This window comes from Bacillus rossius, chromosome 14 (genome assembly GCF_032445375.1).
Source record: "Bacillus rossius redtenbacheri isolate Brsri chromosome 14, Brsri_v3, whole genome shotgun sequence".
In the NCBI taxonomy this organism is placed as follows: Eukaryota; Metazoa; Arthropoda; class Insecta; order Phasmatodea; family Bacillidae; genus Bacillus; species Bacillus rossius.
The window spans coordinates 5,737,178-5,762,734 of record NC_086341.1 but is presented as its reverse complement, the minus strand read 5'-3'; the positions used below and the strand labels follow the sequence as shown (position 1 = coordinate 5,762,734).

General features: G+C 39.2%; 1 protein-coding gene across 3 annotated transcripts in view; it reads left to right on the top strand.

The window, feature by feature from the left end:
- Positions 1–25,223, top strand: part of LOC134539070 (GATOR2 complex protein WDR59) — a 46,881-nt gene extending 21,658 nt beyond the window's left edge. The window contains exons 15-22 of one of the 3 annotated variants that reach the window (XM_063380787.1): positions 385–545; positions 1,853–2,047; positions 4,339–4,465; positions 7,979–8,008; positions 13,674–13,855; positions 15,847–15,943; positions 18,230–18,383; positions 20,762–25,223. In XM_063380787.1, the coding sequence (XP_063236857.1) occupies positions 385–545; positions 1,853–2,047; positions 4,339–4,465; positions 7,979–8,008; positions 13,674–13,855; positions 15,847–15,943; positions 18,230–18,383; positions 20,762–20,901 (1,086 nt within the window). In that variant the 3' untranslated portion in view covers positions 20,902–25,223. The remainder of the gene's footprint in view (positions 1–384; positions 546–1,852; positions 2,048–4,338; positions 4,466–7,978; positions 8,009–13,673; positions 13,856–15,846; positions 15,944–18,229; positions 18,384–20,761) is intronic. The other 2 variants (XM_063380789.1, XM_063380788.1) reach the window with 2 other exon arrangements.
- The last annotated feature ends 334 nt before the right edge of the window (positions 25,224–25,557 follow it).

Genomic DNA, 25,557 nt, shown 5'->3' with positions numbered 1-25,557 from the left:
AACCTCTGAAGTTTATTAGGTCACTCACTTTTTACTGCACAGTAATCGTATACTTAAGATTTAAAAGCGCAATAAGTTATACTAATAGGAACAGATGTAGTGTTAACACGTCACGTGACCGTGTCGATGACGACTTGCGTGAATTTACTCCCTATCGAAACCTTTCCTTAGTAGTTTAGTTTACACTTCAAAAGAAAATACATGCAAAAAAATTACAAAATAAAATACAGTGGCAGGGCCATGCCACAGTATATAAAAAAAAGATAACTCATGTAAAACATGTAACACAGAAACAGGAACAATAATAGAAATAAAGGAAAATAAATATCTCGAGTGTGAGGTAACCTGAATACGTAACTCACGTACGTGTGATTGGCTCGGCAGAAACAGCTACCTCGCTCCAGGTCCAGAGGTATTCATGGCACATCCAGGGGCGGTCAGAACTCCTCCAAGACTTCCACTAAGAAGATTTCGAAAGCGGCGGTCACGATATACGACGTGGCTTCGTTGTTCTTCATCCACAAAGAGCTGGCAGAAAAATATGTGTGAGTACGGTTTGTTCTGAGTACTGTAATATTGTATTTGTTCTTTTGTGTTGGACTGGGTTTTGTAGTTTTTCATTACGTAGTTGGATAGGTAGTGCAAATGAATATGTAGTGCAGAGTTAAGACATTTTACTTGCATTGCAGAGCACCTGGTGTTTTGTGTCTGCAATTTTTTTGGATTTTGTTTCCTCGAAGTAGCACCAAGGAAAATGTTGGACAGACATCCGTGACTTGCGTCTTTTTGTCTCTAATGACCTCACTGTATGCAAATATATAATGTAAAATATAAAACCAAAACACTATGTTAAAGTGCTTTATCTTTTGTTTCAAAACTTAAAAAAACTGCATAGATGCAAAATGATAATGTTGAAAATCATAACTTCAGTTTCAATTGCAAAAAATACACATGTGCACATGGCATCCATGCTTATTTTTATTTAATCAAGATTATTTAATATTGGCGAAAAAAATTTCCAGAGCATAATAGTTTTGCAACTGCGCTACTCTGTCAATACACCATTCCATAAATTCTGAACTAAAAATGTTCGTAAAATATTTTTTTTTTATGTAAGTAATTACGTTTAAGGAAATTGTACGGTTTCTTTATATTTTTTAATACTTAATTTTTGATGTTGGCGTTTCTCAATTGCACAGTTTATTCAGTGGGCAGTGTCCGCCATACACACATTAAAAATAAAAAGTAATAATTAAGAATTGGGACTAATGAATTGCATAAAAATGGTCAAGAAAAGGTTATAGTAGAAATCTGATCTCTACAGTGCGTCGAAAAAAAAAATTAAAGGATTTTTTCTAACTACTATAGTGTCCAAACAATGTCTTCTGTGTCGATAAGTAAAATGAAGTAAACAAATTGAAAGTCGGTTCGTATGTTCCGATTTTGTAGCATACTTAAAAGTTTGTAGAAAAATGGAAGTGTGTTATTCCCGTGATCTGACAGTTGGCGCGTGGTGTCGCAGGTTCGACTGCCTCAATGTGGCGAGCGTGTTAATTACGTTTAAGAAAATTGTATGGTTTCTTTATATTTTTAAAACTTAATTTTTGATGTTGGCATTTCTCAATTGCACAGTTTATTCAGTGGGCAGTTTCCGCCATCACAGTTACACCCCCGTGATCTGAATTGGCGCGTGGTGTCGCAGGTTCGACTGCCGCAACGTGGCAAGCATGTTAATTACGTTTAAGAAAATTGTACGGTTTCTTTATATTTTTGATGTTGGCTGGCGTTTCTCAATTGCACAGTTTGTTCGGCGGGCAGTTTCCGCCCTCACAGTCGGCGCGTGGTGTCGCAGATTCGACTGCCGCAACGTGGCGAGCATGTGCCAGCAGAACTCCGCGGCGGCAGCGGCGGCCGGCCGCCGGGACCTGGTGCAGGCGTGGACCCTGGCGGGGCTCGCCGCGTCCGCCCCCGTCCACGCGCTCTCCGAGCTGGAGACGGACGTGCCCTGGCCCTACCACCCGTTCGGGCGGACCATGGTGGAGTCCCTGTACGCACGCCCCCTCTCCCGTCGACGTTCCCCTCTCCGTGGAGCGAGTCGGCGCTGCGTTCAGTGCACAGAGAGGGGACCCCCGGGTTCGAACCCCCGGTCTCTACCCTTCCTGGCAACTGCCGAGAAATGTAATGCTATGATTTGTACCCAAACTGTGAGCTCTAAAAAGCGGGGGTTGCATTATAACCTCGAACGTCTGTCGTGCCATTGGGAACTGCTTAGTTGCAAAACTACGGGCTCTCTACATCTTGAATGTGTCGCTTACGCCACTTTTAGGCATCAGAATGGGTTCCTTCTTGCTGCTTCTCTTCTCTGTGGCTGCCAAGGAAGTACACCCCCCCCTCCCCTTGGTGGAGTCCCTGTACGCACATCCCTCCCTGCGCGGTGTCGACGTTCCCTCTCCGTGGAGCGAGTCGGCGCTGCGTTCAGTGCACAGAGAGGACCCGGGTTCGAACCCACGGTCTCTACCCTTCCTGATTTCGGTATTCAGGCAACTGCCGAGATGGCTCTGCGGCCAGAGACCCTGATAAAACAGTATTTTTCCCCTTCATCTTCATTTCTCAACCGTATAATGTTATGGTTACCGCCCAAATCTCAAAAGGATTTTGGCCAGTGCATTTGATTAATACACATATCTATCAAGCTTTCATATGTTTTTTTTCATCGTGTGAACACTTGGCGGTGGTAATACGTAGGTGGTTGGTGGTGGTGGTTGTTGTTTCGGTGGCTGGTGGCTGTTGTTTTGGTGGTTGGTGGTTGTTTTAATGGTATTTTTTTTTGGTGGTGGGTTTTTTTTCCGGTGGTTGTGGTTGTTGTTTTGGTGCTTGATGACTTCTTTTGGTGGTTGGTGGTGGCTATAACGCTGATCTCGGCATTTTCAAATGTAAAGAGCTAGGCTTGTGCGAATACTATTTTTTTTTTATGGGAAGTGAATATCAAATAAAATGTTATAATATTCACTAAGTTGAATAAAATCGAGAATGTTTTTTCTTAGCAATGTTGTACTACACATATTTTATAAAATACTGAGTTGAATTAAAAAAAAAAGATATTTAAATTTTGTAATGTTTGAACTGATTTAAGTGATAACCACTGTAACACCGTTTAATAAGAATCATAAACTAACCACGCATAGTATTAATACTGTAAATTCTAAAAGCAAATATGAGTGCTACTTTTTTTTTTATTTTTAAGTAACCAACTGTTTGTACTAAACATACACAATACACAAAGAGCTAAATATTTTCATGAGTGAATCTTACTTAGGCTTCAGTTCTTTAACAACAGCAACCAACGCCTATCTTCACATCAGATGCAAAGCTTTGTATCACAACCATAGCTGCTTATAAAACAAATAGCAAATTTCCTGGTGAAGTCAATCATTTAACTATTAGTAATTAAGGGCCCCGCCTACCTGCGCACACATACATATATGTATTTTAATAAGATCTTATAATATGGATAATTATTATATATTTTATTAGATTAGTTAGATATTTATTATAATTAATATATAGTTAACATATTTGATTAAAATGTATTAACTATTTACATTGTATTAAGTTTTTATTATATTAGATAATAATTACATAATAATTGTCAATCCTCTATTTTTAGAAGAGTGAAAATGGCTAAATGCCATGATTCAGAATCATTTTAGGCATAAAACACCCGGTACAAAAATCTTGAAAGCTCTCAAAGGACTGTATTTTTCCTTCATCTTCATTTCTCCACCAAATAATGTTATGGTTACCGCTCAAATCTCAAAGGATTTTGGCCAGTGCATTTAATTAATATATCTATCAAGCTTTCATATGTTTGTTTTCATCATGTGAACACTTGGTGGTGGTAATAGGTGGTTGGTGGTGGTTGTTGTTTTGGTGGCTGGTGGCTGTTGTTTCGGTGGTTGGTGGCTGTTGTTTAGGTGGTTGGTGGCTGTTGTTTTTGTGTTTGGTGGTTGTTTTCGTGGTGTTTATTTGGTGGTGGTTGTTGTTTTGGTGGTTGTTGTTTTGGTGGTTGTTGTTTTGTCGGCTGTTGTTTTGTTGGCTGTTGTTTTGGTGGTTGGTGGTGGTTGTTTTTTTTTTTTTGTGGTTATTTTAGTGGTTTTTGTTGTTTTATTATTATTATCATTATTATTATTATTATTATTTAAAAGTGTCATCTACTTAATTTTTCCTGTGAAAAACATACAGTGGCATTCTAATTGACTGGTATGGGGGAATAACTTCCACATTGAACCACCTTTGTGAAACATACATTTCGCTGAACCCTTGGACTGTTTTTTCCAGGATTCATCATTACGCCAAGCACTCGGACATCCAGACAGCGGCCATGTTGTGTTGTGCGTTCGGCTGTCATACAGAGAACACAGACTCCTATAGGAACCGACAGCTCAGCAAATCTGTCAACGTCAGTGTGAGTACCTAACGTTTTACTGTGTTCACTCTATTATTTTAAAAAGATATAATGCTTTTTGCATAAATTAATTTTTATTTCTAATTGCTACAATAATATTGCTACTTGTAAATATGTGTTCTTCAAAAACATTTCAAGAAAGTTAAACTAAAATTGTAAACATGGTTAAAATGTAAAATCAGTTTAGGATAGTCATCATACTTAATATATCGGTTTGGTTGTTTGGCCGTAGTTATCAGGCCTTCCGCGGAATACTTCTTGTAGTATTGTGAAGAAATAACTAATGGTAACAAATATGTGGGTAATGTATAACTGCAGTAAATATGTAAAGCATTTTCTGTTTGTGCTCATGCATGATCTTTCCCATTGTTTATTTGGACTGAGATCCCCACGTAAAGTGATGTGTGGCAGACACAAACACTGGCTTTTATTACAAACACCCTTTTCTAGCCTGAAACGTGTAGAAATTTTTAAGTGTACTAAATTTGTTTGAAAATAATTTTTTTTTTTAATGTCTACCGTTAAATGGGGTGAATAGGATCAAAAGTTTGTAACATATTTTAAAACATAATATAGCAGAAAAAAATTATACAATTGTTGTAACGATAGTTCTAATATGCGGGATGTTCCGAAAGTGAGTTTTGTAATTTTTTTCTCACACAGAAACTTTATTTCCAAAAAAAAATACACCATGGTATCATGAGCTATACAGCTTGCACTATTTTTCGACGTAGTCGCCACCGACATTGAGAATTCGTCGTTGCGTGCAATCAATTTGGAGAAACCGCTCTGGTGAAACTCGGTGCCCGGCGATGCAAGGAACTGTCGCACAGTCCGCTCCACCTCAGCCTTGTCTTGGAAGTGATGTCCCGAGAGTACAGCTTTTTACTGCAGGGACAACAGCTCGCACCTCCACTGGCGACCACGTGGTCAGCACACGTCTGTCCGCCATCGTGACTTGTGGTCAAATAACCTCGGGCACGCCGGTCTGCTGCTACTGTCTCTTCAGCGCTCTGCACATGCGTCATTCCTTCGCTGACGCTACTTCCGTCGTTGAACCAGCAACGGGTGTGGATTCTTACGGTAATTGTTTGTTTCACCGGGTGTTCCATCTGCTCTTTCAAATAAATGACTAAACTTACTTTCGGAACATGCCTCATACATAGTTCTTTTCTGCTATATTTTGTTTCATAGTATAATGTTACAAACTTTGTATGCTATTCACCCCTTTTTATGGTAGTTACAAATTGTGTTTGTAATATTTATTTTCTGTGTGTAAGGAAAATAGTGCATTAAGTGATATAGGTATTCTCATTGCTTGCCCTGATTTTCATTCTAATAAAAAAAAATATTTTAGGTCAAATTTCTTTTATAATTCAGTTGACTAGAATACATGTGTACTTCATATTTTATGAACACCGAGAAGAAGACATGTACAGTTTTAAACCGCGCTGGCTTCGTCACGATAAATGCATTGCATTTGGTTTGCCCAGATGCTGGCTTGATGGTAGTGACTCGTGAGATACTGTTCAGGAATACTTTTGTGAGTGGTGATGCTCTCGAAGGAATACTGTTTCTTGATGACCTGCGCTATGTTTGGTTGAATGCATCATTATTTACTTTTCCTGGCACTCGAGTGACGTTGAGTGTAAATATTGTGTGTGTAGCTAAATGAAGTTTTTTTAAAATTTATTCCCCGTTAATTAAACTCGTATGATCCGCGGGAATCCAGTGTACTGTGCTCCGGACCTCTGGAGAAGTTAGTCTGTTTCAACAAGTCGAAGCTTACAAATTAAAGACACCTTCCGAGCAGGTTCTTTTTCATGATTCATGCAAAGGAGGAATTATGATTTAATACAATATCTTGGACATACGCCATTGCAGTTTTGCGCTGTTTATCGTGGAAAAATTCAAGATCACAAATTTAGTAATAAAATTGAAATCATAAACCCAACGGTGTGGGTTTATGTATTCATTTTTATTTCTTAATTTGCGCTCTTGAATTTTTCCGTGACAAACAGTGCAAAACTGCAATGGTGTATGTCCCAAGAAATGATATCAAAACCTTCCGACCAGCGTGAGACTCTGTTTCAAGTCTGTCAGAGCTGCCGCATATGTGTGCACAAGCTAGCTGCGTACAAGTATAAACATAAGGGATTAACGTAGAGTAAACTATAATGAATGAGCTTTCCACATTTAACTAACTCCAACCATGTGAATGAATACCTATTGAGCACTTACAGTGATATATTGCAAATAATTTAAGCTACAAATGAAGCTTTCAATACCATTTGAGAAAAGAGTGATTGGGTGTTAAAGCTGAATCATATTGAAGAGGCAGTGCAGAAATGTGTGAATATTTACCATGAATGTAAAGTTAATATAATTCTAAATATGTTGTCACTTACCCATTTAGCCAGAGTTGTAGATATATTTTGCCAATTTTGTAAACATTTTGCAAGTGCTAGTTAGATGGGGGGAAAAAAAATCTCCACTTTAATAAGTTACAATTTATTTAGTAGTGCAGTATATAATAATAACAAATTTTATGGTGAACCTCATAAATTTTATTTTTAAATTGTGTCCTTTTTTTATGCATGTACTGCTTTGCATCAATGGAAACTTGTAGATCTGGTGTATTTTTTTTTTTTTCCAATTTATACTTTATTTAGTTGCAGATAATGTTAAGATATAATTAAAGCTGGAGTAATTAAATGAATGCAGTACTACAAAATAATATTTTTGAACTGTTTACAAACAAGATTAAATGTCAGTTTGACAAGATCTCGTTTTGAAGTATATATCATATTGTAGAGAATACATGGCATATTGTATTGCATTTCGCATGCTCAATATATCTAAAAGTATTGTACAGTTCAGTTTAATTATTTTAATGTTTGGAAAAACGGGTTTATCAAAGGACTATATTATTTTTGTCAAATGTCAGTATGCTTTGCAGCAACAAAGTGAAATTGACTCAAAATAGACAATTTACTTCTATACCTAGGTTGAAGATGTTGGTGAATGTATAACCCTTAGACTGATGTTAGCAGCTGAACACTCTGAAAAATTATTATTTTTCTTTGCATTCATACTATTGGAAACTTTACTATTGGGTTGATAAAGTTGCATTGTGTCTGTTGCGCAGTTACAATTCTAGAAATAAAATCTCTTGTAGTGTGAAACAGTATTCAAACAAGTTATGAAAGTTCTTGAATGTGCTTGTAATCATTTTAACTGCAGCCATACAAGTAATGTTTTGCTATTTTCAAGTAAATTTGGGCCCCAAACCAGTCATATCTTGTCTGACGTTACATGTGACTTGGATGGTAGTGTCAGATATGTTTTGTTAGTTGCACCATTTCCTTTATTGATATGCAGATTTTTTTTTCTTTTAATTTGTTTTGTTGCAACAGTGTGCGGAGACTGTAGCAGTTTCTTTACGGTGGGCATGTAACGCAGCTGATGTCTCGCAACCTTGATAGGACTGACGTGTTTGTTTTGTCATTATAGCGACTTGCTTCAGGGAAGTGGTGCCTCAAGGTAAAGTATGGGTGCTTCGTCACTAATGTGTCCGTAATTTTTTTTTTTTTTGCTACCACACCTGCTGATTTGAGCACGCCCAGCCCCCCTCCCCTACCTTCCACCCCTCTCCACCGCTGCGGCATGAGCGAACCTTCGCGCAAATAGTTTCGTGTTTGCGCCCCTGAGTCGTTGCTTTCCCCGTTACCAACCGTACCTTTTGTGCACACTTCTTACAGCTTCATTTACCGTCTAACCACTTCCAAAAGCTACCACCATGTTCATTTTCTTTTTTTTGTGTTCTCTGAATGCCGTAGTTTGCTTGCGCTAGGCCTGTAATTAATATCGGAGTTATTCCAGTGCTTTTTTACTAATGCCTTCGCTTCACCATGATAACTGATAAATGCTTAACCTTTTTAATATAAAAAAACTGTTAATATTATTGTAATTTTGAGCAAACATAATATTAATTAGCACTTTTCTTCTCGCTAATTAAATTTTTGTTTGCTGGCAATAAGCCATTGCTAAAGATGGTAGTTATGTTGTTCATAATATGTAATAAAATTCAATTGAAGATCTCTGGTGTACATAGTGATGATAAGTTGATAACCCTCAAAAGAAAGACATTTCTATTTTAAGTGTTGGAAAAATACAAGTTTCATAAACAAAATTTATTCTGAATGTAAACATTAACTGCATTGTGGTCACAATACACAATAAAGTTGGTTATCACTATTTAGACTTGAGATCTTCAATTTTATTCTTTTTTTTTTGCCAACAACAAGAATTTAAAACTTATGATCCTGTAAAAAAACTCTGCTTAGAAGATTCTTGAGAGACTTCAAGTTTAGATTTCTTAACCAGGAAACTTAAAAAGTTTATGCATTTATAGGTCTAGTGCCAAATTTTTTTAAAAATGTATTTTGTAGGAAAACTATGTGGGATCTTCTTAAAAAGTTTGCACATTAATTCAGTGCTTGAAAAGAAATTAAGCCAATTGGAGATGAGAAAATTATGACTAGCAACATTTATGCTACTGTTTGGTTAAACTTACATTTGTTTGGATTACAGAATTTGTAACTTGATGAAAATCTGTCAAAAATAATTTGCAAGTATGACTTTTTTTACCCTTGCGCATCCTTAATGCACCTTTAGCAATACGGCACACATCCAACCTGAAGTCCGAGTACCCCAACACTTTGGTTAAAACGTCCGGAGTAATGGAAGCAATAGCCTCTTCAATTCTGTGTCTCAACTCTGGAAAATCATTAGGTAGCGGCGGAACGTAGACACCATCTTTTATAAAGTCCCCAAAGGAAAAAAAATGCACGGCGTTGTGTCAAATGAACGTGGAGGCCAGCGAAAAAGAGCTCTGTCGTCTCAACCATTACGAACAATCCAACGGTAAGGGACTTCAGCATTCAACCACTCCCGTACAAAGAGATTCCAGTGGGGAGTGGCTCCATCCTGTTGCCAAATAAAGATTACAGGTTCACTCTCCACTAATTACGCTCAGGAGCCGCCATTTTGCATCGGTGGTGCTGCAAGTGAGAAAAGAGCCAAGAAGTACTTGCGCATGCGCTTATCAAAAACCGTTTTAGCTGCTCTTTGATGGTGACCTTGAACCAACACACTACAATGCTTACATTTGATATTAAAATTTATAAATGGGTATATTCTTTTATGGTCATATTATATTATTATTTTTAGAAAGGTTGTATTTTCTAAGTACGGGGAAAGTTCTTCAATCCAGTCTTTGGTTCGGCGCGTGCTGTATTTTCCGACACTAATGAAGCTGCTAGCGTTCAGATTTTTTTCAAATAGATTCCGGCTTCAGACCTTGGATGCCAGTTAGCATTATCGTGCTGCAGGCGTACTTAGTTTGCTCTGAGTTTATCGTTACTTTCGAGTTTCGTTTTAGTAAAGTTTTTCCTGTTTTCTAGCAGGCTAGTTTTCCATAATGATTTTCGGAAGATATCTGAATCATATTTTTTATTATTTTTTATTTATTTATTTATTTGGAATTAGTCACTTGCCCACCAACAGTCATAGACTTTAGTGGTGGGCACTACATGTAATAACAGGAACACTATCACTACCAGTGTATGGACTCCCACCTCCGTCGGTACCACAGGAGGAAAACATCTACAGATGGCCAGCAAACGAGAGCAAGAGTACCACACACTAGCAGTGATAATAACAAAACAGACAAAACACTTACAAAGGTTAAAAGAACCATAACACATAACACACAAAACATATAGGTAAAATCATATTATTAAATGTTAAGAGATTAATTGAAGGGAAAAATAATATAGATATGACATCCACTCACCCTTTATTTATTCATTCATTCATTCCATATTCATCAGTCATAAAGTAGATTGAGATAGTATCTAGCGGGTTGGCGTGCCATCCTGATGGACTGTTGCATCCTGCGAGAGAGTGCAAGCATGCTCTGGGTATGGTTGATGTGTCCTCACGTGGAATGTTGTGTCTTTGTTTTTCCCGGAGCTGTGTGAACCTGGTTGGCTTGTGGCTGGGATTAGCGTTAACAGTTAACAAGCTCGACCTATCCATTCCTCGGTAGACATAGATCTTGCCTGAGCACTTACATGCAAATGTTTTCACCGTGATATTAATTTTTTTTTGTTACCATAATAACATTCAATTTCTTACACATTATACTGAACCCTTGCCTATGCCTTGCTTGTGACAAGTGTTAGCATGTTTTTCATATTTCCTCAACTATACCATATATTTTCATTAAGTTGTGGGTTTTTATGTAATGCAGCTGTGTTACAGGTGCATTAGCGTTAAACCATTAAACTAATAGTTTAATACAGTTTCATTATGATGTGTATCAGAACTCAAATTTTCAGTTTTATGTGGGTGATACGACTGCAATAAAATTTTGGTTTGTAAATAACACATCTTGCAAGTATTTGGATCCAAAACTTTGTTCGGCTTGTGTTTATTTTATTGCACTTGTCAAATGGTTACTGAATAAATACTTATGGAATGTTTAAGTAAAAAAAAAAAATTCTTGCAGCCCAAATTTGCCTGTAATTACAATTTTCTATCAACAAAACTGTGTACGTATTCACATTAGATACTGTGCATAGTTGGCCTAATTTATCAACATCTTGTTCGCCTTAATAAGATTCACGTCTCATGTTTATTGGCCTTTCAAGCTTAGCTTCTTACTGTAATTGCTTAGAAACTAGCCAAATTGTTTAGTTTGTGTTTGTAAGGTGTTTACCATTGTTGCAACCTTGTTTGTTCAACTGAAAATGTAATAATTATTTCCTACACACCTTCTGACTTTTTTTTTTTGGACATGCGGCAGTTGAAAACATATTTTCATTTCTTGTGACGGTTCCTCGCCTCTGGTCTCAACGCCAGTCTCTGACACTACAACAGACCCTGATAGACCTATGGGGCCCCCGGAGGTTGAGCTGTTGGCAGTGGCGGATCTAGGATTTTGGTTTGGGGAGGGGCTTGACCCAGCTGAGGCTAGGCTTTATCAAGGCAAACACTAAAACAATAGTGGACCCAGATGCTTTTGGATCCCCTTAGCCCCTCTGGATCTGCTACTGGCTGTTGGATCACTCACCTCCTGCCAGGGCGGTCTGGGTTCGATTCCCGGCGGGGTCAAACTGCTGGATGTTCACATTCTGGAAAGTCAGGGAAATTAGTATTGGTCAAGTAAGGTCACAGATTTTACTTGAAATCCTGGAAAGTTATGGCAGTTACATAGCAATAATAATTTGAGGGGAACATGTCATGCTCCGGGCTGTCGTCACCCAGACTGTAAAAACATTTTTTGACGTGAATTTTTTTATTTCAGATTTGTGTGAACCGTCTGAACTGTAATTTTTTTCCGATTGGGCGAAACATGGTGGACGTTGCTATGAGCGCGTGGGTTTTCTCAGCGTAATCCCTTTCCCCCCTCCCATGTATGCGGTCACTGCTCGGTCCCCATCTCGTCACTAGCACTTTCGGGGCGATTCTCGGGCACCGATGTTCCGTTATCATAACAGACTTGCTCGCCATGCGTACGATTGCCGTCCGAGATGTATTTTGTAATGTGTGACATGAAGTAAGTAAATATTTGAAGCATTCTGACCGTGTTGCATAATTTTATGCAGTTTACTGCAAAATTTTAAAAGTTTTAGGTAACTACTAAATTTTAAAATTTCTCAAAGCCTGGTTGCACGTGAAAAGTGAATTTATTATTGAACAAGGACAGCAAACACTCATATGGGTTAATATGTTCTGCATATCAGCTATGAAACTTCAAGCATTTTAAAAAGAAACCATTGTGATTTAGAAGGTAGAAACCTTGCCCTTATTGAGGTTTAAACATCTTAGCTCTCCGTGTACGGCATTTGGTTTGAGTATTTTCGTAAGTGGAACGGAGTAGCACAGAACGCAAAATCGTAACCACTGTGCTGCCATCTGTGGCAGATGGCGTGAACATGAATTTCACTCAGACTGAGGGAAACAAGATGTGCAGTATTTTAATAAAATTCCCTGTCGAAATTCAGGTGCAAAGCCAGGGTTTAGTATTTTATCAATTTTTTTTTTTCCATTTATTAGAGCTGTTTCATTGTATAGTTCAACCTTTCGCTCTGCCAATCGAATGATTCGATAGTCTATGTAGCTGCTCCGTCAGCAAATTCTAGCTGCGGGTGAGGAAACTACACGTGATTCACGTCAATAAGTGTAGTGCATTTATCACGCTTTGCGTTATTTTAAGGAATTCTACGTTAAAATTTGTGTCCGGGTTTCGTACCATAAGTGTATTTGCAACACGAGAACACATGATTTCGTCGGCTTACTTCTGAAACCTCGTGAGTCCAGATGTTCCCCAGTTTTATATTCCGGATGTGTTTGGTGTATTTTTTTTCAATAGTGCGCATGCTGATGAAACCTCATAAGTCAAATTTGCTTAAGTCTCTTTTCTGTTCACACAAAATTATAAAACCTCGTATCTTTTGTCAGTAGAAACCGTGCTCCAAAAACTCATTAAGTTCTCCTGTAAAAAATTGACTGAAAAGGGAGTGACGAGGTTTTGGAAGTAAGCCGACGATTTGCTCGTTACCTTTGAATACATATACTGTATAGAAGTCGCGAGTGGATAGGAATTACTCTACGTTTTTTCAGGAGCGTATGACGGGCAGCTTGGGAACTTCACCGCTGCAGCGCGCTGCCGTAACGCCCCGCATCGTCTTAGGTTGTTTTTTTACACGTTGGAGCGCAGCACTGTCGCTCGCTGTCATTCCCCCCGCGCACCCCCCCACCACGACATTCACTGCAACTCGAGGTCGTTCGACGGGAGGGTGGGGAAGGGGGTGTTCGAAGAGTTCGACACTTGTCCGCCAGGGACCACCGTGAGTCGATGCCCTGGAGACGGTGGCGATTGCGGCGGTGAATTAACCGACTACATACCCAAAGCCGTATAAGAAATTTTAACCTGGGTATGGCGACTTCTATACAGTATGTATATTCAAAGTTGTCGCCGGGGTCGGATGCGCGCATCACCGGCGAGGACCGAGAGCCCCCGGGGGTGGTCCCGTGGCTCGCCGCTGAAAGTGCCGGCGACGCGGATGTGACGAGGGGGAGGACGTGGCGACGCGGGGAGGTGCAAGGGGGCCGGGCCGGGGCCCGCGGCGTGTTGCAGCCGGGAGGGTCGCCCTACCACACCATCCACCAGGTGGACACCAGCCTCGAGGGGTGGAGCCACCCGGCGCTGCGCCAGAACCGCTCCAACTCGTGGTCCGACTCCCTGGACGACCTGAAGCTGTCCGCCGGCATCGTGGAGCACCGCGACTTCAACGACTCGGACAGCGGCAAGCACGTCAGGTGCGCCCCACTCCCCCGCCCCCCTCCTCAACCCCTCTCACACTCACTGTGCACAGGAAGTCGGTGTTTGATGTTGTGTATCGATAATGGTGACGGACAGACTGTACTGGCAGGAGAGGGTCATGGCAGGGGAGGATTGAAACCGGTTTTTTTGAAGGGTAGCGGACAGAGGGGTGCAGCGAAGCGGGAGCGGCGGGGCTCTCGACGGGTACAGTGTGCTCGTAGGCTCTGCGCGTGACTGTGCACGCAGAGATGTGTGGTGCCCAGTGTAAATATTACAGTGAACAATGTTGTCTATCATTTCCTAGCCCTGCGTTATAGTAAGCTTGCAACAGTCGGTTTACGGACAAAAATTTTATGTGATAACGTCATGAGAAAACTTTGGTGAAAAATCGCGTACTTTTTTAATTTTCAAAAATTATTTACAGTTTTTTTTTTTTTTTTTTTTTCAAATTTAATTTAAATAATTTGTTCAAACACAATCTACGAACAATTAGTTCAAAAGCCCGCCTTAACCTGTTTGATGTTACGGAAGATTTTCCCTCGCACGGTGGCTGGCCGGGTCCTTGCACGCTCGGCTCAGGCGGAACGTGACAATTTTTTGTGCGTGCATCCGGCGTTCATTGATATTGATTTATAAGACGTTATCATGTCAAAACTGTATATTTATCAGAGTGGTGTCAGTTTGCAAAAGGCATTCAACTCTCTTACTGCATCTTTCTACTTATCTCGAATGCATGAAATATATCGCTTCATTGCAGCATGTGACATTTGTCGAAATGTTTTTTTTTTTTTCCTGCACTCCGATGCAGATTTATGGTCGAACTAGTTATTTTGCGCATTTTACCGTCATACAAGAATTTCAGTGAGGTCTGTTCATGTAAACACTTTTAAATACTCCTGAAATGCTGAATGTCAATGAAATTTGTCAATAGCACAAATTTTTGTAAACATACTTTTTTTCCTCCCATTTTTTTTACACTTTCTGGGCAAAAATTTGCACTTTGTTTCCCACATCAAAAGAGTAAGAATACGCTGAGGGCATATAAGTGGTTCCATTTCCATATTTACGTTTTTAACTTTATTTTAGTGAAAATTGCTCAAAATCCTGTTTATGAATAATTTTAAGGTTTTTTTTATTTATTTCTTTTTTTTAAAATAAAGCCTAACATTTATTGATGAGGGGTTCGTTTTCATTCTCCCTGGATCCACCCCTGCACTGGTGAGGGGGTGGGTTTTTATAGTTTTCTTCACTTGCTGCATTTCATCGATGCTCCATCCAACACTATCTCACCGATTAACCCCATCTGTCTTTAACAACCTCATGGCCATTGAGATGTTCAGCCCTACTTCCCTAATTCATTGAATTTTATCACAAGCTTTTACGTATTTAACTTCGCATGCTGTTTAGTTCGAAACTTGCAAGTTAAATTCAGATTACTCCCGCTTGAACTAGAGAGATGAAATTTTACGTATGTATTTTTTCAGTTCTGATGTCAGTAAATTTATTTGATACACAGAGATTGCGCCATTTTGAATTATGGCCGTCACATTGTAAATCTGTTGTTGTTATTATCCAAAAAAAAAAATTGGGAAGACTTTCAAAATGTATATAAAAAATTTACCATTTTAAATTTTGTAAAACTTTTGTTTGAAATCTGATTCTGCCATTTTAAATTTTGTTTGCCATCTTTAAATTCAGTAATTATTGGCAAAAAAAAAATTGGAAATAATTTGAAAAAAATTTGCGTGCGTGTTAACAATAATTTTTTTTTTTTTAATTTTATGAAAGTTTTAAAATTTATAAAAGCTGGTTTTATAATAACAATTTTTTACACTAAATTGATTGATTTGTTTTCCACAGCAAAGGTTACGAATACACTGAGGGCTTATAATGGTTCCATTTTCATATTACATTTTTTAAACTTTATTTTAGTGAAAATTGCTCAATCGCTTGTTTTATGAATAATTTGACTGCTGATGTGTTCCAGGATGCTGGACGAAAGGAACACCCAGCTGTACGATGCCTACAAGAAGGCGTACGCGGAGATCCTGTACTGCTGGAACCTCCTGGATGCCAGGGCCCAGGTAGGTCCCGTGTTCCCGTCGCACCGCCGGGGTTCACCGTGGGTGCCGGCCCCCTCGTGGACCCCACGGTCGTGAACCACCAAGTGCACCCCGGCTGCTTCGTCTTGGCCTCAGTCGACAACGCGGTAGAATAAGTTGTATAGGAAAAAAAATACAAGATTTGGTCTCTTTCGAAAAAATAAATCTTTATAGAAATGTAAACAGATGGAAAACAGGAAACACTACTAAAATGAAAATTGATGGTAAGGCAGGGTTCTCGCAGACAGGGAAAGTCTAAAAAATGGGGGAAACATAGGGAAATTGTCAATAAATAAGTACAAAGTACAAATCATCGGTAATTTTTCATACAGTGGAATACTTTACTGTCTTAAAACTGAATGTATATTATCATAAATTCATTTCTGTTAGTAATCCATCCCCATTTTCACTAACATTGTTTAAGTGTAAGCGATACTAACAACTTACTGTTTAATAATTTGAAACAGAATCAAATATATTTAGGTGTAGCCTTTAATTAAAAAAGGATAATGTATCCTTTCAAAGTTTAGTCAAATAAATTGGTTTCCTGAAATTGGTTTCGCCAGGTCTAGCAATATGATGTTTGTAGCGGCCACATGTATTGGCAGTGGTGGAAGTGTCGCGTGTGGCCTGCAGGGGGCTTAAGGCTCGGTCTTTCATGCAGAGTTGTTGTTGTTGTTGTTGTTGTTGTTGTTGTTGTATAAACATCAACAACAACAATAATTTGAGTTTATACAAATTTTCAATGTGTGAGTCACGGTGTACAGTCTTGTGGACCACATCCTTAATGGCCATGTTATCAAATTTTACTATTATAATTTTTTTTGTATTCTAATATATATTAATATTAATGAAATGCTGTATCAGGGTTGGCTGATATAAACCACAATGGTTTAAAAAACATGGTTTAAACCAAGTGGTTTTTATATTTAAAAAAAAAAATTTAAATAAGGTATTTTTAAATAGAATAACTTAATTTTTTTTTAAATGAAAGGTGGATTTCTTCTCTAATAACTATGAAAGGTTGGTCATTAATTTTTCTTATGATTTACAGGAACAAAAAAAAAATCAAATACTAATCAAGATCTTATCTTTTAAGTTATCTGAATAAATAGTAAATCATGCCCAGCTAAATACTCCTCTAAATGAAAAAAAAAAAAAATTAAATTCCTATTCTGTGGGAAACACCCATTCTAATTAGAATCCTCCTCATGTGGGGAAATACCTACCCTTTCTATGGTTAAGTCCCAGCCAGATGTCCAGCCAGATGTGCAGATTTGCTGGACCTATTTTCTTTGATGTTAAAACTTTTCTGGGCCAACATGAGTGGCAGAAAGTATGATATATGGCTATCATTTGAACATGGTGAGATCCAAAATAACAAAAGTAATGAAAAAACCTGGTTTAAAAAAAAAGTGTGTGCGCCTGGAGTCCACGCATGACAGAACTGAAACTTCTTGCTTATTAGGTATAGACCGAAATACATTATTAGTTTTTTTTTTTTTTAAATTGAACACGAGATAATATTTGAAAATAGTAAGGATGCGGGTATGATATTAAATGGAAAAAAAGAAACTGAGGGTTAGACAAACACAAAGCAGTGTTACGAGAATTCCGTAGCATCACTGCTGCGTTGTTTCTGCCTCTCCCCTGCCATCTCTCCTGATCCGGCCGTAACAACTAGCATACAGCATGCTATGCTTCATGCCTATTTCCTCCCTTTAGACAACAAGCGCATGCGTTGTGGAGCGGCGTCGCCGCTGACGCACTCTCCTCCTCTACCGGTTCCCCCACCACGTCAGTGGCGTAGCCAGGATTTGTGTATGGAGGGTGTTAAGAAGCATGATCCCCTTCCCCCCACCCCGTATTAAAGCGGTGGGTTCGTGGGTCCACCCCCGGGAAAATTTGAATTTTAAGGTGTAAAATAGTGCTATTTTAGCAGTTTTCGGTACTTAAATTTAAATATTGTAATGGTAAAAATTTTATTAATTTTAATATGAAATTTGTTTGAGTGATCGAATAAGAAATTAATAAAAAAGATTTTTTTTAAGGGAGGGGGGGTTTGAACCCCTAACCCCCCCCCCCCCCCCTACCCCGGCTACGCCCCTGCACCACGTACCCAACTATTCCCCTCGCGCGATCCAGAATTTTTGTAACGTCTCTTCAGCAAAGAAGTTTCTCTTCAAAAAAACAAGTTTGTTTTGGTTTTTTTCCCCCCCAACCCTGTGATATGTCAGTAACTGAGGAGTGTGAATGCTTGGGGTGCAGGTGCTGAAGTACCTGTCGACGGCCCCCGAGCCCCACCGGGGCGTGGAGTTCTGGTCCGAGTGCCGGCTGTGCGGCAAGGCCGTGCTGGGCGCCAGCTGCTACCACTGCCGGAGGCTCGTGCTGCAGTGCGCCGTGTGCAACGTCTCCGTGCGAGGTAACCCCCGTGTCACGAACCCCCGCAGCAGTCCCAGTGCCCGAGTGCCCGAGTGCCGGTGGCTAGAGACCGGGAAATATTCGCGATTTCGATGACCTGTAGGACAGACTCCATGATCCTCCGTGCACGCGGGAAAATTACATCTGCTCATTGGCTACTGACTCGTGACACCTGTTAACTGGGACGCTCGTGATTCGATACTTCTCTTGTTGAAAGTTTTCCATTGGCCGAGTGTCGTTCAGATGAACTGCTGGCCCGATCACTGATGCTGGTAAAAAGGCAAACTTTTTTGGATTCTAAGCCTATCGCGAAATGAATCCGCAAATTTTTCCGGTCTCTATCGATGGCTGGTCGTTTGCACGCCCGTGAATCGTAGCAGTCCTCCCCGTAACTGGTAGAGGACAAAGCAGTTAGTTGGGACAGGATTATACGGTGAATTGCGATAAAACCGAAATAACACCGGAAAGCATGTAAATTAAACACAAACACTGAAATGAAGACAATTCATGTAACAAATCAGCTTTTTTTTTAATTTAAAACCTTTACTTGATTCAAAATACCATAATCTTTTAATGTATTAAATTCAAGGAATGTAATTTATTTAGCATGACGTTTGTACCAAAATGTATGTTCTAAATTGATCACATTTTTTTTTTTTTGGTACATTTTCCGATTGTTCCAAGTAGTTGTATATTATATTGTAATTATTGCATAACCACTTACACACTTTGCTCCAAGTACAGAGGTGTTAAGACACTAGACATATTTTCGGTTTCCCCTTTGGTTTCCCGTTGGTTTTTCGAGATCACTCGTCATATGCTGGTTAAGATTCTTTACTGTAGGTGACGAGGGATTCTTTCCCTACACAATTAAAGTACTCTGAAACAATGATACCGTATAACAAGTTTTGTGTTTTGGCACTTGGACCGCTATTGCTTGTTGCTGTCCTACTTACCTGCTATCCCCTCAAGGTCAGCATGAAGTTGTGCTTTGATGTAATTTGCAGATCCGCAGTCTGTTGAAAAAAAAAAAACTTTGAGAAAACCCACGGTCAACTGCATTGGCCACATAAGGCTAAGTTAGCATCAGCAGGAACATAACTACGGTAGATTAGTTTCCACCTGCTGCAAGAACACACTAGGTGCCTTTTTTTTCTTTATCATCACCACACATTACTTCCACTATTACAAATATTTGTGATTCAACATAGATAGTAAATAAGTGGATTTATTTGTAGTCGTGATTTTTTTTAAAAATCATGTCAAGTTAAATATTATGTGAAAAAAATATTAGTTTTTAAATATTTGAGGATATGTGGACGTAGTTATGCAAAAAGGAACCAACCCACAATTTTGTTATATTTTATTTGAAAATAAATTAAAATAGAACAACGTTGATTGTACCGTCATTGCTATTATTATATCAGTATTTATACGGGACCATTAAAATTATACCCACATTATATTATCAATAGGAGAATTACAATTTATAATTAACTTTAACTTCAAAATACTCAGAATAGGTTTCATGTGGGTTGGTTCCTTTTTGCATAACTACGTCCATGTATTCATGTATGTATCTTTCAATGCATATAATTCAGTTCATCTGCCCTCCCAACATTTTTTCCTACACTATGATATTCAAGTAAATAAAAAAACTAGTCTGCCAGTGTAGCGCCCTTCCCAAATGTGTCGCCCGGGGCAAAAACTCAGCTGCCCCCTTTCCAGTTACGTCCCCAAGCGTCGAAACCAACAGAAGATAACTTAAATTCTTTTCAAAGGGTACTGAATATTTTAGTGAATGCAGTGGCGTAGCCAGGATTTGTGTATGGGGGGGGGGGGGGGGGTGTTAAGAGCATTTCCCCCCCCCCCCCCCCCCGTATTAAAGCGGGGGGTCCGGGGCCCTCCCCTGGGAAAATTTGGATTTTAAGGTGTAGATAGTGCTATTTTAGCAGTTTTCGGTACTTAAATTTAAATATTGAAATGGTAAAAATTTTATTAATTTTTTATATATAAAATTTGTTTGAGTGATGAATAAGAAATTTAATTAAAGATTTGACGCTAGGGGTGGAGGGTGGGGGGGGTTTGACCCCTAACACCCCCCCACCCCCCCCCACCCCCCCCCCCACCCCCCCCTTGGCTTCGCCCCTGAGGGAATGGGAGTTTGGCGTTTTAAGGATAGCTTGACAGAGGTCACAGATTTTTCATCCGATAAAGTTATTCTGGTGGGTTGGAACACCGATCTGTTGGCGAGGTGGTGAACGTTGCAGTGTCCCGTGCTTCCTAGTCTCACTCTCGGGGTGAAGAGGGCACGCAGGCGGGTGTCTCACTGCGCTGGTCAGGGAACAGCGTGTGCTGGAGCGTCGGTGTGCCTCGCAGGTTCCTCCAACTACTGCCTGGTGTGCGGCCACGGGGGGCACACCGCCCACATGACGGCGTGGTTCGAGACGGAGTCGTCGTGCCCCGCGGGCTGCGGTTGCGACTGCCTGGCCGAGAGCAGCGCCGTGCTGCGGCCGTGAGCGGGCCTTCGCCCCCCGCCCCCTGCCGTCTCCCGAGCCACGCGTCCGCACGTCCCACGCCTGCCGGGGCCTCACTTGGAAACGGACCACGTGGACAAGACAAGCATTGCCCCCAACGTGGAACGTCACATTCGAAGCAGCTAGATAGATCCGTCGAAGCTACGTGTTTTGTTGGATGATCCGCCCGAAACAGTAAACGGCATTTTTGAGGTTAATTTTTATTTGGCTTTACACAACAGTTGTTTCAGTTTCCAGGACCTCAAGCAAATGTTTCAGCAGACTTTTGCTAGTAACAAGGTTTTCGATCAACTCGGTTAATCAAAGCTCGTTTGATTGAGATTGCATTGTATTAACAAATTGTGTACTATATACAGATATATATATTTTTTTTTTCATCAGAAGAATTTGATAGTTCTTTTGGCAGATCGTAATACAATGTTGACTTGTGTGCAGGATAGCTGTATTGGTGTGTGTTCATCCACAGCTGTCCACCCAACAGTATAACAGTATTAGTCCCGAGACACTATACTTCAGACACCTGCGAGATCGCTGCGGGTTGAAGTCCCTGCCCCAGTGGTTGTTTATTTTCTCGGAAAGCAAGTGTTTTTTTTTTCTCCCCCTCCCGATCAATAGGCTCGTTGGCTGCTGTGGCACCAGTGCACAATCAGAATCTTTCAGAAATCCAATTGTACGTAACGGAAAGGTTGCGTTAGGGAGTGAGAACATTGGAACCTTAAGAGGAAGGACGTGTGTTGGAAGCAGCGAACAGGAGATGTTCTTGTGGAACGAAGGTGTGGACCAAGCAGGAGAGATGATGATGATGATGAAGAAGGAATCGGGAGAGCGGAGAGGAAGCGGCCGAGAACAGCTGTGGGTAGCGACAGCAGACAGCAGAGACTACGACAGGCATCACACTGGGGGTGACTGAGCCAGGGCTTCGCTCTTCTCGCAGAGGTTGGGCCGGGATTACACGCGGGGGAACTTGCTGGCCACCACGTGACTGCGCGATACAGTGTCTCTCTGTGCAATGTCACAAGTTTCGCAGGGTCATATTTATTATTTAACTGTAATGCATGTACATTGAATCTCTCAAAAGCGGAAGCATATTTTATTTTTTATCATCATTTCAATGTGCATCAAAGCAGAGTTAAACATTACTTTTTTTAATATTCTCAGTGACTTGTAACTAAAAAAAATTTAAGTTAGTGTTGGATCTTACCGGCAGGTTTGAAGTATTTAATCACTGGAATGTGCCCTTGGTTTTGCATCAAGCCTGTCGGGAAACGGGACAGTCTCACGCCATACATTCAGGGGTAAGGCCGTCTTCTTGCAGGGGTTTGAGTGCACACTCCTGTACACTGCTGTGCCGCGGGTAACATTCACATTAAAAAATAGTGTGCAGATTAGTCCTAGCCATTTTGAATTTTTGAATTTTTTAATTGGCAGCTACAACTTTTGTTACTTTTTTTTTTGTTCTCGCTTGGCTTAAGCGCAACTTTGGAGAGATGCTGTAGGTTTGATTCAACATTCCTGGACTCGCGTAATAATTTGACACGTTCACTCGCGTGAAATATTCCGCTGTTTTCTTCCCAGTGGTTACAGTAGAGCTGATAAATAATTTAATTTAACAAGGTATGAAAAATCGCATATGCTGTCATAATGGTAAAAATTTGTGTAAAAATAATTAAAGATTAAAATAATCACTACAGTTTTTAAAAAAATATATAATGGCTAGGACTGCAGTAATGTTACATGCAATGTAACTTAATGAGATACTGTAAGCTCTCAATTAAATTTTTAGCAGTCATAAATAAAAGTAATAAATGTGTTGATGGTAATATTGAGAGTCGGTAAAGGTTTTATTTTGTAATACAGTGAAATACAGTGAACTTTCGTGCTCGAGTTGTGAATGTACACACTGCACAGTTCGTGTAGTAGTGAACTGTCTTGAGGGAAATCTACTCTTGTAGCTACAGGAGGTGACTGGCAAAGCCACTATTTATAAATTACTGTGATCTCTCTGTGACTCGTATGTGGTGGATTTTATTGGTAGGTAGTATTTAATATTTATTTCCAGTTGCCTACCTTGCTGTTGCAAGTATCAAACCAAAGAAACTGTTGGGTGAAAAATGGTTTAAAATGTTGTTTTGTACATTGGGAGAAAAGTGAATGCATGATTTTCGTATTTATGTAAAATAGTTTGTGTCAGTGATGTGTTAACCATTAACAATCAAGAGTTAATGAGAGCTAAGATTTTACTCTTCAGTTTTTCAGAAAAAATTTCAGAGAACTGTGATTTCTTACACAAGTTTTTTTTTTTTTAAATATCTAAAATTCTTCAATGGTTTTTGAGCTGTTCAAACCAATTTTTGTTTTGTTTAATAGGTAATACATATATTTTTTTAAAGTTATGTTTAATATGTGTGTGTGTAAAGAGTTTTTATATGTTGCAGTGTTTGGTCAAATTATTTATATTTTGTTAACCCTCTTCATTATGTATAGCGTAGACAAGTGAGGTAGTATTGGATTGCAGGATATTTTACATAAAACGTGATAAGCACACATCTGAAAAGTTTTTTTTCTTTGTGAGGTGCTTTTATAAGATTGGAGATGAAAATCGAAGTAGTTATTCTAGACTGAATTGTTTGTAAATAATCAGTATTATTTTAAAGCCTGAAAGGTTTTTTTTTGTGTAGAAAATCCTGTAATAGACTGTTAAATTTTATGTTATTATTCATGCAATAACAATGAGCAATAAGTTAAGTCACATGTTAAGTATCTGAAGATCACATGAATTTTTTTAATATACTAATGTAATTTTATTTTTGCAATTAAAAAAAAAGGTCTTAGTTCAGATTTTGTACTTCACCATGAATACAGATCTGGCAAATAAAGATTCTGAGTAAACAGTATTGATTTGTTTCTTTCCACTGGTCTGTAGAATAAAAAAATTTTTGAGTAAAACCCCAGAAAAAATATTAACACTAGGTTCTTCATAGCTGTTAATTTTTCTTGAATGTTGTTCCTGTAGAATTTAGTTATTAAATTAAAATACATTTTCATTAAATTGGTTTTATTGTACTAAGTATAAAATTTGCTTTTGTACAATTTGGAGTGCAAGCTATTTACAAATGATGATTTTTTTTTATAGTATTAAAAAAAATTGTTTTTGTGAGAGGGGACAGGCAGGACATATTCTTTCCAAAAATAATTTTGGACGGGATGTGTATTGTCTACCAGATGTGTGTGTGTGATTCTCTCTCTACAGTCATTCTTTGACTCGACTGCAGCAGAAATCAAACCCAAAGCACCAGTCCGACATCACGAGCATTCAACCGTTCGACCGAGTGGAAGGACTTGATGAGAGCTGGTTCAGTTCCAAGGGTGGTGGGGGTCGAGTGGTCAATCATTCACCTCCCATTCAAAGCGATCCGGGTTCGTTTCCCAGCATGGTACAAACCAGGATTTTTCACATGGGCGGATCTAGGATTTCCTTCGCCCGGGGCAGAAATTGTGATTAGCGCCTCCCCCCTTCACATACTGATAAACGTGGTACCAGACATAATTTTTTTTTCTCGCATGAATGTAAAATTCATTGAATCCTGTTTACGGACAAGTGTTTTAACTGTATGTTTTATTTCACATACAGTATTACAGCAATAAAATAGTGTTCAAGGGTCAAAGGAAACACAAAAGATAAAAAATATATATACACACAATTTTTATTGCATTGCATTGATAAATTACAAAACCGAAAAATGTTTTGATAACATCTCTATGCATGCATGTCCCGAATATTCTCTAGAGATGATCATTCTGAAAAGATTAATCGATTATGAATAAAATTAAAAATTAGTAGATATTTTTTTTTCCAGTTCCCCTTTTATTTCATATTTTTTGTAGACTACAAAAAAAATTTCAGCCCATCATACACTCCTTCTAACTTGGCCCCCCTTCCCACCCCCTTTCTTCAGTCTGGATTTACCTAGATCCTTTCATGGTTTTTCCACAAGTGGGAAACTTTTCTGATGTTTCCATAAGTTGGTGGGTTTATCCCTTCTCTATCCACGCATTGCATATCACATCTCCATCTCAAGAATAGCAAGGATGAATAGACAGCTGAAAAGCGATGAACGAAGAACAATGGGCCAGTCTGAGAAGGTTATACCAATATTCTGACAAAACCTAACAATGAAGAAGATGGAGGAGGCGGAATAGAGAGGAAGTAAGACAACAATTGATAAGATAGAAAATGATTAACAAGAGAAGAATTTTATGCATCAATCTGAAGAATGTTAAAAAAAAAAATAAATAAATAAATAAATAAAAGGTGAGGGGTACAGAGAACAGGAGGAGGATCTCTAAGAGTTGTAATGGAGGAGATCATCCCGACAAATAATGATGGCGTACAAAGAAATATAAAATAATTGAGAACATAGCTGCTTGTAGTGGGCGCCACCACGTGGACCCGGCTGAGACTCCCGGTCAGGGCGTTACGTGGCCCGTGTGAGGCGAGATATTAGTCCTCTAATTAACCGAGCTAATTTACTAAGATCTGGCCCGCTCCAGGCGTCGGGCACGCCACGCCGCTTAAGAGAAGTAAGTCCTTTAGCTCGGAACACATACTCAAACAAGCATTCGAATGTGTTCTATTTT